Here is a 14,337-nt window from a genome sequence, read left to right on the forward strand (position 1 = left end):
ACATGAGAGGATCCACTCCCCTATCAACACGTCCAACCACATTTCCTCCGAATAACTTGGTTCCCCACCTTATTCTGCCACTAGATAACAGCTCATGACATGAAATTATTTATGAGACACAATGGAAACATTTATCCCTTAAGTTGGCTTGAATCTTAAAACATTTTTCCACCTTACAAATACCGCACTTGCGAAAGAAACATTTACGCAGAAGGATTGTGTTGGTTAATTTAATTAGAAATAAACTTAGTAATTGAAAAATACTTATTCTAAAAACCAGTCGATTGAAGTATAATCATAATAATTTCCATTCTGAAGTATTTGTAGGTTAGGATTAGTTTCTTGATTATTATATGAATAAAAATCATAAAAAAAATTATATAACAAAGTCATATGAAATTTTAAATCAGTTTCTTGATTATTATATTAATTTATCCGATATCAATTTTTTTATTATTTGAAAATTTAAAACAATAAACCCAAACAATAATTCTCTATGTTACTTGTGCGTAATGAAATAGAGACAACTCCGTTCACATTCCCGCCAAATAGAATTATAAAGACACTCGCTACTCTACGATTCCGTTTCTCATAGATATATGCGATCACATAGTAAAACCCTAAACCAGCAAGTGAAAGAGATGGCGCCCAAACCCAAAGCCTCGAAATCCTCCTCCTCCTCCTCTGTCTCAGCCCCTTTCAAACGTGGCTCTGTGGTGGAGGTCAGCTCCGACGATGAGGGCTTCCGCGGTTCTTGGTTTTCCGGCACCGTCGTCCGCCGCATCGCCTCCGACAAGTTCATGGTGGAGTACGACAACCTGATGGCCGACGAACAAAGTTCCAAGCGGTTGAAAGAAGTCATAAGTCTTCACCAGCTCCGACCATTACCACCGGCGGAGAGCCACCCGGAATTCAAGTTCGGCGATGAGGTGGACGCATTCCACAACGACGGCTGGTGGGAGGGCCACATAACGAAAGATTTCGGGGATGGTAATTTTGCTGTGTATTTCAGGGTCTCGAGGGAGCAAATCGTGTTTCCCAAGGAGAGTCTTAGGATCCACCGCGAGTGGATCAATGAAAATTGGGTTCCGCCAATTGAACAACAACAAGAACAACAACAACAGGCACGCTTCAATACAATATGATCAAAATTTTGTTTTTATTTGTTGCATTAGGGCTAAATTACATATGTTAGGATGTTAGTTTATTGTTCTTGAAATGACCTGATGATGTTGTTTTGATTCTAGGATAATGGAGTGCAGAAAGAGGAGTTGACGCAAAATTTGAATTTGGTTGAAACTGTGACGGAGGAGGAAGAGTTTTTGGTTGAAACTGTGACGGAGGAGGAAGAGTTTAAGGTAGGGACAGTAGTGGAGGTTAGTAGTGACGAAGATGGTTTCCAAGGAGCTTGGTTTTCTGCCACTGTAGTTGAGGCAATGGGAAAGGAGAAGTTCTTTATTGAGTACCAGAGCCTACTGGCTGATGATGATTCACAGCTTTTGAGAGAGGAGGCTGATATCCATCACATAAGGCCTCATCCGCCGGAAACTAGTGTTAGTGGTCAATTTAAACTTCTTGATGAAGTTGATGCGTGGTACAATGATGGTTGGTGGGTTGGTGTGGTTTCTAAAGTTCTTGATGACTCAAGATATATAGTTTTCTTCAGGAACACCAATGAAGAACTAGAGTTTCAGGGCTCTCAGTTAAGGCTACACCAGGATTGGATTGATGGAAAATGGATCATGGCTTCTAAGGTATGACGTTTTTAGTGTTCAAATACGCTTGTGCATTGAAATTTTCTTTTCAAAATTAGTCTTGATTCACATAACAGCTTATAGTCAAAATCAATTGTTGCCTTGTTGGGATTGCCAACTTCCATCTTTATGTGCTATCAATTAGCATTTAATAGCTTCCATTAATAAAAACTTGAATTGATATCAATTAGCTCCAATTTCTATCAATTAACATTTTTTTAGCTTCTATTAATAAATTATTGCCATCAATAGATTGGTATGAATTAGTTTTGATTAGTGTCAATTAACATTAAGCATTTATCGACTTTACCTTTTTAGTATTTCAAATCCTTGTTATAAAGGCCACAATGGTTTTATGGAATAAACAAAAAGAAATCACTTCCTTCCAGTCAATCTGTCCTCTCTCTCCCTTCTCTGCAATTCTGCCCACTCCACATCAACCCTGTTGTCAATCTTTAGGAGTATGTTGGATTTCAACCCTGCTGGAAGACGGAGCAGAGGGTTGGTATTTTGAAATTTGTGGCCTCTTAGTGAATCATATTTAGAGGCAGAGACACCTGGTAGATATTTTTAAATTGATGACTTCTTAGGAGAAAGTTTGATCTGCATTTATGAATGTTGGCTTTAGTTGTGCATTCTCCTCTGAGAATGATGTTGGAGGCTGAGATAATGTTGAGGGAGTCCGCATAAAATATAAGAAACGAGTTGAGTGAAGCAGAAACTTCCGTAGATTTGAAAATGTCTATCTAACCAGCCATGCATAATATTTGAAAGTAACAAGCCTGTCAAAATAGAAGTTTGGATCCGCACATTTGTGGATGTGGTACCAAAAGTAGTGTTTGCTCATCTATAACATCAATCAAATTACAGTATTACACCCAATTGCAAGTTTTCTCGTATTTGCTTATGTTTTTCTGTTAAATTATTAACATTGCTGATCAATATTTGATGTTTACATAATGGTTAATGCTCTTCTGAGATAAGTTTACACCTCTAGAGTAAATAAGTAAGGGTGTTTATTTTGAAGTGTAACGTTAACTTAACTTTAAAATAGAGTTTACCTCTAAAGTAAATATACCCTTGCCTACTTTAGTGACATTCATTGTAGAAGAAGTGGAAAATGAAGAGTGTGTATTATCAATTATGGAAAATGAAGAATACAAGAGTTGTGCTCTTTACAAAGGAAATGTTCCCTTCACAATGAGATAACTCTCAATCACAATAACATCCAATGTGCCCTTTGTAAAGAACACAACTCTTTTACTCTTCATTTTCCATAATTGATAATACACAGTCTTTCTTTCTTCATCTCCTTTGGTCTTTGCTTTTTACTTTCCCAGCCCTCTATATCTTAACAGAATTATTGAACTGCTACCAAATATATATTATCACTCCTTGTTGTGGAGATGAAATCAATTATCTTTATTAAAAAAGAATATATACCCTCCACACTTTGGGTTGACCTCCTTTGGACAAACCATTTGTGTCAATACTGTTAGAAAAGTATAATATAAAATTATTAATACGGCCTTCACCTAACAACTTAAATTTTTGAGTTGAAATGGTTCATTTGAAAGGTCAATGTGAATTGAGTATTTGAAGATGGTAGTTAGTGTTCAGGTTTTTAAGTTTTCCAAACCCATGATGTGCAGGGTCTTGATGGGTGTACCCAAGCCTTGATGTAACCCCATCAATACTCGAAGAAGCTTCCGCTTGAGAAAGAGTGAATATGGGCTTGAGACTCACACTTGATGGGGAAAATGTTGGGATTAAGTGTGAGTAGTGAAGTCCCACATTGGTTAAAACTCAACTAAGTGATGAACATATAAATGGAAGGACCCATAAACCTAACACCTTAAACTTTTAAGTTGAAATAATTTTTGACACTTGTTGGTCTTCACTTAGTCCATTTCTAACCAATGTAGAACTTCTAACTAAGAAGCATTTCAAATATACCTAGTTACCCACCTAAATAGAGAACTTTTGCTATGTAAATTGGCTGTACGATTCATGTAATCTTGGGCTCAGTGTAAATGAAAACAAAGCCCCATCTCTGCTCTATAGATCTTGTGCTACTGACTCTATCAAGGTCTCCCCTAGGGTAAACATGGACAATGAAGGAGGGGATCTACTATATACCACCTCAAAAGGAATGGTTTGGGGTGATGAGTGAAAGTTGATATTATATAAATAGTTCCTCATTCCTTGGGATGCTGACAGCAAAAACAACATAAATAAATCTCCAAAGTCCGGTTTAATACTTCGGTGTAACCATCTATCTCCGGATGATAGGTTGTACTATATTTTAGAACTGTCCCCAGTAATATGAAGAACTCCTTCCAAAAATTACTGACAAAAGTAGGGTCATGATCATTAGCAATTGAAATTGGAATCCCATGGAAGCATATAATTTCTCTTACAAAGATCTCAACAATTCCTTTAGATGTGTGAGCATGCTTGATCATAATAAAATGAGCATATGTATTATGGCCTCTAAAATTTGGCAAAGCAATAATGAATCCTTACTAAACTCCTAAAAATCATTCGGGGTTGGTAGAGGCTGCAACAAGCCCGCATGGAAAAAAAAACCAGATACTTGTTTTTCTAGCATATAAGATAGGCTGCCACAAATGCAAATGCAGTTACCACACTTTTCATGCTAATCCAGAGGAGTGGTTTAGCCAACTTGTGATAGATACGGTGAACTCCAACATCCTTCCGTTCGAGAAGCATGGACTTCATGATTGAGCTTTGGTATTAATGTTGAAGTTGTACATAAAACTAGTCTGCCTCTATAATATAGTATACTATCCTCCAATTGTTGCACTTTAGTTGCTTACAATTTAGAAACTTAAATAACTAAAGAAAAAGAAACAAGGATAATTTTTTGAGTGTTTGAGAGACTCAAAACTCCCCAATTCCCAATCAAGATTCGATATTTTCTTTTTCAAGAACTTAATCCAGTGCATCGCTTCCGCTTCCATGCTAATAAGGGTGTAATGCACTCTCCTACAGAGAAATATCCTTAAGCTCAAAGAATTTCTTAGCCTTGTTATCCATTATCCACCCTAGGGGTGGCAATTCGGGTTGACATGACATGATCTTAACACAAACATGAATACACTCTACATGAACACGACACGAATAATTTATAAGTTCTCAACACTAACATGACCCACTTTTTATGCAGGTTAACACGACACGAAAAGAATAATTATAAATTTATGGACCAAAATGGTAATTAACCAAAAAAATACGGGTCAAATTCGTGTTTACATGTTGACATGCGACATGACAAGAATTTTTGCGTGTTATATTTTGCCAACACAAATACAACACAAAGTTAAATATGGGTCAACCCAAATATGAATTTTCATGTCGTGTTAGAGTGTCGGGTCAAAGATTGCCAACCCTAATCCACCTCAATGAATCATTGCCTTCGAAACTTGGGAGCTCAATCTTGTGAGACAAAGAATGCTTATCGACTGAGCTAGAACTCATGTCATCCCCTGCATTGAAAGCCTTGCTGTGATTGGCTTCACGCTCATAAGAGGTGATGTCTATGGGGTCACCCTCCATCTTTCGCATCCAAGCCTTAAGGTGGCGTTTGGTAGAGGAGAGATTTTTTTGTTCCTATTAATCGCATTTCCCAGGAATATGCTGGGAAAGTGAATTTCCCGAGAATACTACCCAGGAAATTTGTTTGATTGGTAAGCCAAAATATTTCCAGGAATATTGGTTCAAGTTTCCTGATTCTATGTTTGATTGATTGTCAATTATTACTGGGAATATGGACTGATTTCACAAAACTACCCTTTAATATTGCTATGAGCTTAGAATATTGCTGCCAATATTGGTTGGCCGGTGAAGCAGCGAAGACACTGCGGCTTTTGGTTCCCTCCATTCAAATCACAACCTGAAGAGAAATAACCAAGTTTTCTAAACATTCACCAAATCAGATATATAACCAACCATGTTTTGCCATTATGTATTAGGATACAGACATAATCAACCTTATAAACATGAAAAAAAGGCAAGATTTGGAGAAAGCCCTTTGTTCCAAATTCCAATGACTTACATTACCAATCTCATATTTAGGGTTCTAATGAATCTAACTTATAATTTTTAAATACGAATAAAAGTAGAAAGCAAAAACAATCAGGTCATGAAGTTAAGGAAAATGAGATCTGGAATTAGATGGTGGGAGTTAATTAGGGACAAAGAATGAAAGGATAAGGTTGAAAAGATGGGAAGAAGAAAGCGTTAAGATAGAGATAGTGGAGAATGAGAATGAAAGAGAGAAACGAAGAAGAATAAGAGCTGACCTGACTAGAGAAAAGTATTGTTCAATGGATGGTGGAACCGAAAAGCGAACGAGCGGATCTATGAGGCTAAGGGTATTTTAGACATAAAAAATTTGGGAAAATTTTCCACCGGGTGGGAACCAAACCCGGTGGTATTCTTCAATGGGATTTTCCTTCACAAAAATAAATACTGGGAATATGATTTTCTCAGGAAAATTTTCATAATCCTTAAACCAAACGTGAGTAAATAAGATTCTCAATATCAGTTTTTCGTGAATCTAAAATTTATCTTTCTACCAAACACCCCCTAACAGTTAAACAATAATCTTCCGGGCCCTCAAATTTCTTCTCCCAATTTGCTATGTGCTTCAGGGAATAGCCGATTTGAATTCAGCTGGTCGGACCACTGTTACGATTTGGGGGGCTAGGAAACTAACAAGCAGAGAATAAAGGTGATGAAGAAAGCACGATGTAACACCTTGTCTAGAACCGTTTTGTTAACATCAATAATGGTATTGAACGCAACATGTTTAATTAGTTAAACACGGAAGCTTGCTTTATAATTCACTTTTAGTCTTAACATAAAAACGTGAATAAACTTTTTCTTTCTTATATATTGCAATTAGCTAATTATTTCTTGTTCAATTAAAACTACTTGATACCTTCAAGCACCTCATATCTTTTTAAAATAAATTTGACGGCATTCAGTCTGTAATTCGGACATCTAGGGATAATTCGCACCGTCCCAACATCACCTGATAGACAGTATATCTCATTTCTTCAATCTAGAATACATCCATGAATTTTATATCAAAGGCTCCATGCGAATGACTAATTAAACAATCGTTGTCAATTTAAGGCTCAAGTATCTACTCCATACAATTAGCATATCTCTTAGGCATGTAAATACAATCCATATCTTGTATAAATCTACACGTTTCTCTAAACATAATATACAAGTTTATGCAACATAGGCATAGACATCCTCTATGCTCTCCAAAAGAATAACATGACATATATATCTCAAATGATAATAAAACTCATGAATCATGCCATGTAAATATCAAAATAAAATCTATAATTTCATGTCACTTCACTGTCCTGGCCTCTTGCCATGCGATGCCTCAGCACCATCTGTCACTGTACTTGAAATGGTAATCCCCATAACGCGGGATGAGATAATATAATCATCTTAGTAAGCCAGGGGTCCTTGGAGGGCTCCTTCACCCCAAAGTTCACTTCAGGTATAACCATAGTATAAAAATCATGTATGCATCAGAATATGTATATCAATGCATGTGTACAATAATGAATTCTACTGGCCAGAGAATACAACATGTATGCACTACGCAAGGAAACACCATCTTGCAACTTACCTGAATGAGGAAACATCGTCTCATACTATGCATAAGGAAACATTGTCTTATGCCTCATACAAGGAAACACCGTCTTGTGTGGTACACAAACATACATACAATTACATGTATTATTAACCGTTCATTTTCAACATACCATTTGAAAGAACTATCCTTCCTTGGAGTCTGATGGAACAAACGAGGGATTAACCCCCAGGACCGAAAGCTTACTTGTCAAAGCAATGTCGTCCAATGTACTCTTTGTATCCAAGGGTAATAACCACATGGTCCACACTAGTTTCTCATTGGTGCCACCTATCACAAGATGCAAGTATGATTAATAACACAAATCGTACCATAATTATAAAACTAGTAATTACAAGTATCATTATCACTACTTACTATTCATACTCATTATGAATCTATATTACTTGCGATATCATTATCACTAATTAACCTATGATAATGTAGAATATCTTTTACTAGCACAATAGGGTCCATGAGTCCTTTCACTGAAGAACAAACCAAAGAAATAAACTCTATTGTTAAGTTTGGCACTAAACCGCTCTCACCATTTTTAAAAATGGTATTGAATTCCCTTTCCATTAATTCTTAGATTTTACTATTTTAAACTAGATATCTTGAGCTTTTCAACAACATATTATATGCCTCGATTGGACTTGTACCACTCAAGATATGTTTGTCGCAAGCTGACTGCTTCAAACTGAATTTTCAGCAACGTGACAACAACTTTCTAAATGAAACTTCTCTTAATCTACTTACCCAATGGTTCTAAGATTATATAGGGTTATAGCCCTATGTGCTGTCCTTATTACAACAGTGGGGATTCAAATTCCTTCGAAAAGGATTTGTATCCCTCCCTTACAGAAGCTGAATTTTGCCATTTTAATAGTGGGGATTCGAATCCCTCTTGGAGGCCAAAATAATAGTAATTTTCTGCATAAATGGTCACTTAACCCCAAAACTCAACTCTTTTCTACACATAGTTTCATACTTCAACTCATATACCATCAAATCCCTAATTTTTCATACCCTAAGTCATGATATTTTCAAAAATTCAAAGGGGAAAGATTATACAACCTTACTTAGAGGCTTCACACACTTGATTGAAGACAACCCAAGTTTTTAATCACAAAATACACCTCCTCCCAGCTCCAAAACCGAAATGGCAGTCCTCTAGAATAAGTTTTTCTCTCTCAAAATCCACTCACAAGATGAAAGGAAGGAAAGAGAGTGATGGAGGATGAACAATGATGGTAATTCTCTCTTGTTTCTTAAGGGATGAATGAGCACAATGAGGAGAAGAAGAAAAGCTCTTCTTTGGCTGAAGAAGAGGGGGCATCGGACGGGAGAAGAGAGAAAAATGAGGGTTGTGTGTGTTTGAAACACAACTTAAGTGAGTTATGTTATCCAAGTGAATATAAATTTATCTATCTTGCTCACTTAACTCCCCTTCAAACTTGTCACATTGGCTTATAATATTTTTGTGATAATATTCACTATTTTACTTTTATCTTTCGGGTAACTTTGTCTATCCACATTTTCACCCAATAAACTGTCACTATTCAACCTTTTTCACAAGGTAACTTTAATTTTTCTAATTAGACCTCTCGTCTAATTAATTCTCATAAATTACAATTAAATCTTTAATTGTTTCGTAATTCCCTAATTTGCAGGTTAAGGTCATTGTACACGACTCTGTATTATTAATTATGGAAAATGAAGAATGAGCTTCACTCTTTATAAAGGAAATGTTCCCTTCACAACGAGATAACTCTCAATCACAATAACATTCAATCTGCCACCATTACCAGCAAATATAATTCTATTTATACAACTTCCTAAACCCCCTAACTACCTCATTACTAGCATCCAATCTTCCTTTGTATATTCCTGCGAGAATATACCCTCCACACCTTGGGTTGACCTCTTTGGATCAACCAACTTATCAAATTCTAGTCTTGAGCATGCAAAGATATTTTTTGTTTTGAAGATCTTAACCTTGCAATGCGTTTGGTTTAAACTTGTTTCAGGCATTGAAGTTGTGATCGCTGAAGATAGCAAGAGATAGAAGAGAAAACCCAGTTTCAGTCTAGTCACTGGCCAGGATTCCTACTAACTGCAATAATGAGAATAAAACTTCCGTATATTTAAGACTTCCTAGTTCCTACGAATCAAAACTTGAACTCAACTTGCTCGATATGCTAATGGCCTTTTTAGGTTCCCGATTATGTAGTTTACTATTAGAGGTTGACTTTTAGATTTGAATTAGTGTGCCAGCTACAAGCTACGTATGCAGTTACAAAATCTTCAGACGTTTTTCATTACAAACTTCGGAATTGCAAGTTGTGCCATTAGTGTGGGGACCTGCCTTTCCTTGCCAAGCATTCCGGTTTGCTATATCAGTGCAGTAAAAAAATTTATAATTCTCGAATGCTGCTTGTGATTATGATTTCTCCTTCTTATAGTATTGTTATTTCTATCGGTTTGACAAGATGAAAAAGCATGTGATGTCTAAAATAGTCCAATCTGTTGCCTTCATATGTGACTTTTCTTTTGTTCTTATGTTGGCTTAGTTCGACAACTAAATAAATATTGCGTACCAATTAAGTCACAAATTCGCTGATTACTTCTTTAATTTTTTTATCACTGTATTTATTTTGATGTTTGGTTCTGAAGGAAACATCTCTATATATAACCGATTACTCCTTATATTTCTTCGAAACGGTTCTTTTTTTTTTTTATCTGCCTTTGAAGTGTTGTTTCGAAAAATAAAAAATTGTTGTTTAATTTTTGGGTTCGCTTTTTCTACAGTCAATGTAGATAACTTATTTACAGGGAGCTCAAAACAACGTTGTTTTGAGGCGGAAATCAAGATATTTTTGTAATTATAATTTATTTCAGGGTTATAATAGTCTTTTTCATTATAATTTTTTAATTTTTCAACTCAAAATGACGTTGTTTTGGGAGCGAATGTAAATAACTTATCTACATTCGCTTTAGAAATATTAAAGCCTTCATTTTTATATCAAAATTATTTTGAAAAATAAAAGATTAATTGTGGGAATAGATTCCCCGATGTCTTATTTAACACTATCATATTATGTGAAAGAATTATAATCATTCATGAATAAATTAAAGATGATAAGAAATGACAGAGAAAAATGATGGAATACCATTGATTTTTTATTTTTTATTTTTTGATACTAAAATACCATTGATTTGATCACGAATGATTAAAATTCTCTTCTGACCATTATTATTATTACTTTCACAAAATGTTCAATGGCACACATTATTTTCGTACTGTCTTTTTAATCATGTTTTATATTTATTGCTTTATTTTATCTTTTATTATTTTTTTCCCTCAATTTAATCTTAATTTTATTTTAAGTTTACCGTCAGCTGATTCCAACACCTCGGGAATAAGTTGATGTTATTGTGATCACCCTCTATATTTTATAAGAAGAAAAATTGTGAATTAATAGAAATGACAAGAGATACCGTAGACACACAAAATGAGAGTAAGAAAAAGAAAATATTAATAACAAATAATTTTTATGTATTTTAATAAATAAAACCGTAATATCAAGATTCTTTCCCTCGTCATATTGTAAGTATTAAAGATAAGAGCGGTGGCGGACGCAGAAATTTTAATAAGAAAGGACGAAAATAAAAAATATTATATCATAAATAAAAGTACTCAAAATACAATACAAATTTAATATACAAAAAATCAAAAAAAAAATCTATTACAGAACTTAATATCATTTCAGTTGACTCTTGCTCTACTTGTTTTCATATAGTTAAACTCATCTATAATTAAATTCGTGCTAAAACTCAAAATAATTTCTTTTTCAATGCATGTAATCAAAGAAATATATGGTAAGAGCGAGGTCATCTTTTGTACATTTGTAGTAGGTATATCTGCCATTTAACAGGTGACACTTGGATAAAAAAAAATATTTTTCTCTCCTTTCTATACAAGCATGATAATTATTTCTCATTTTTTATTGGATAGATGCACTGAGCGAATGGTACAATAGTAGTACTATAGATATTTCTGGTAAAAGCGTGAGAAGAAGCATGGAAAACTGAAAGGAAAAGCATGTACAACACAATAGTTTCATCATCACATTTTTTTACATATAATATATAAAAAAATTCCCAAATTTAAGGGGGCGAGGGCCCACCCTAACCCCGCTACTCGGTCCGCCTCTGGATAGGAGGAGGGTTATCTTAACGGGGAAGGATATTGTGACAACCAAGTTGTGTTACTACCAAGTGACTATCAATCAAACTTACCGTTAGATCAATTATATTGATCCAACGGTTATATTTATTTCCATCTTTGTATGGTCATGATTTCCCATATTTAAAGTGAAAGCATTAAATATGGGAAATCATAACCATACAAAGGTGAAAATAAATATAAAGTATTAAATTTGGAAAATCATGACCATACAAAGATGGAAATAAATATAACCGTTGGATCAATATAATCGATCTAACGATAAGATTGATTGGTAGTAACACAACTTGGTTGTCACAATATCATTCTCCTATCTTAATTATTTTTTTTTTTGTAAACTACACTATGTTTTACTGATAAGATTCACTCAAATGTATCTTACCAATAAGATATAAGGTAGTTTGTAAACAGAAAATAGTTTGTAAATATAATATTTCTCTAAAAAGATAAACACTTCTAAATAAAATATTTAAATTTGCTCAACATCAATCTTCGGTAAACCGAACTCCATGTATCAAATTCAGGTTTTTTTTTTTTTTTTTTAAATCTGTGGTAACAATTCATTTTTTTATTCCAGAGCTAGCTGCACTATCAAGGTTGTGAACCTGATACATAGCAAGCCTAGCTCTATAGCAAGAAAAATGGAAACGATGACACAACTTATTGCAATACAAGACTACAAATCAACTTATTAAATAAGAAAAAAAAAACTCATAGCCACGGCATCATAATTCAGACCTCTTTGACTTCAACAGCAGCAGCAGCAGCTGCTTCTTTGACTTCCTTGTTTTCTTGTTCCTTGGCATCCTTTGTTTCCTCTTCAAGTTCAAAAGCTGTTACTGGGAATGTCCTATAAAGCCCTGTAGGACTCTTGAATGTGATGTTACCAGTTGGTGGATCATCCACAAATATATCACTCAGTGTAAGCCAAACCATTAGTTCCTTAGCCTTCACACCTGTGAGCTTCATGATCTTACCAACCTCAACATAGGCTGTGACTTCAGTAGCATAGGTTACTGGTTTGTCAATCTTCTCAAAGTTGTGCTCTATAGTGTTCTTCTGCTTAAGCCACACGAACCCAATCTCCCTATTGTATCCACATTCTTCTATGTCTTTCAAGGGCAAAAGACCTTTGGGTAGCTTTATTTCATCGAGAAGTTCCTTGGACTTTTCTTGGCATATGACATCTCCATGGTAAACCTCTGCTTTGGCTCTGATCTCATCAGTGACTAGAGACATCTTTTCTGATGTTTTTTTTTTCTTTTTCTTGATATTTGGATCAGTTTAAGGTAATGCGGTTGTGAAAGGGTCAAGGACGTAGGGGGTGTTAATATAGTTCTGAATATATGACATTGCCCTTCTATATCCCATAAACTTCAACAAATGCCACTCTCCTATAAAAAAATTTGTCATCAATTTGTAGTATAATCAGTAGTTGTTCGTTATTAAGGTAGCGGGTAAGGAAAACGGGTGCTTTAAATGCCACTGTCATTCATAATTACTGATATGTTAAAAAAAAAGATTACGTGTTATCAGCATTTCTCTTATTAGAATATGTTTGAAGCAGGTCTCTCTCCCTTAATTTGTTGCTCTCTCTTTCGTAGCTACATCAGATTTTAATGTTTTAGGGAAGGTGCCAGTGTCCTTTTACGCCCATTTGTTTTGGTGTCTCATTTATAAGCTTTTTACTAAATTATTATAAAAATAGTTTTTTATTTAAGAAGAAATGTTAGGCTCTTCAGATTATAGGTTTATCATCTTTAGTGGTTTTTTTTTTTCTTTTAGCTTTTAATTAAGAAGAATTCTTAGGTCACCTAACAGTATGTCTAATTTTCTAAACAGAAAACACATTTGTTCCTTTTAAATTTTGTTCTGAATTTGTTAACATATAAGGATGCCAATTTTACTTACTTCATATGCGCCATGTTAAAAATATATATAAAAACATAACAAACATTTATGAAAATTGACGTAATGAATGCCACAACAAGAAAAAAAAGGACAATATCATGTGTAGGTAGGGAAGGATTAGACATACTGTGTGGTTTACACAGTGGCCGTCTTACCTTACACTTGCAATTGCTAAATATATTATTCAAATATGTGATTTCTAAGTTGCTTCGCAACACTATCTGTTTAGGGATGGTAGTTTGTGTTGGGTCGAGATCTGAGATGAATGTTATTACACTCGACATCAATATAACATGAATAAAGATTTGTATCAAAACCTTCGATATAAATATGATACACTTATTTTGCGAGTCAACACGATACAATTAATATAAAAAAAAATTAATATGGGTCAGTGTTGTATGTATGGATTAACACGTAACATAACATAATTTTTTTTTTATATCAAATTTTGCAGTTACAAATATAATATGAATTTAACAGTAAGTTAACCCAAACATGAATTTTTCATGTCATGTCAAATGAGTTGGGGTTAAAAATTATCATCCATATATTTTTTATGCAAAAATCCCTTTCCTAAAAATAAAAAATGAAGAATTGTGTAATTTTGGTTGGTGAAAATGTGTGTCTATTCAAATTGGTCCCTCAAATGATAACTTCATGACACTTAGTTTTAATGGAACATAATGTAAACGTTGAAAATCAACATTAAGTACACACATGTGATGTCTTTGCCAATA

General features: G+C 34.5%; 2 protein-coding genes across 2 annotated transcripts; one reads left to right on the forward strand and one right to left on the reverse strand.

Moving 5' to 3' along the window:
• The first annotated feature begins 564 nt into the window (after positions 1 to 564).
• On the forward strand, positions 565 to 9,765 carry LOC133305285 (protein AGENET DOMAIN (AGD)-CONTAINING P1). The gene is made up of 3 exons (XM_061505457.1): positions 565 to 1,124; positions 1,248 to 1,754; positions 9,468 to 9,765. The coding sequence occupies exons 1-3, from the start codon at positions 600 to 602 to the stop codon at positions 9,480 to 9,482; spliced, it is 1,047 nt and encodes a 348-aa protein (XP_061361441.1). The 5' UTR covers positions 565 to 599; the 3' UTR covers positions 9,483 to 9,765.
• Positions 9,766 to 12,177: 2,412 nt separating this feature from the next.
• LOC133305272 (uncharacterized) lies at positions 12,178 to 12,995 on the reverse strand. The gene has a single exon (XM_061505443.1). It carries the CDS (start codon positions 12,923 to 12,925, stop codon positions 12,419 to 12,421), a length of 507 nt encoding a protein of 168 aa, XP_061361427.1. The 5' UTR covers positions 12,926 to 12,995; the 3' UTR covers positions 12,178 to 12,418.
• Between the last annotated feature and the right edge of the window lie 1,342 nt (positions 12,996 to 14,337).

This window comes from Gastrolobium bilobum, unplaced genomic scaffold, assembly GCF_033153095.1.
Source record: "Gastrolobium bilobum isolate Gb01-03AN ecotype WA unplaced genomic scaffold, APGP_CSIRO_Gbil_v1 utg4294, whole genome shotgun sequence".
Classification (NCBI taxonomy): Eukaryota; Viridiplantae; Streptophyta; class Magnoliopsida; order Fabales; family Fabaceae; genus Gastrolobium; species Gastrolobium bilobum.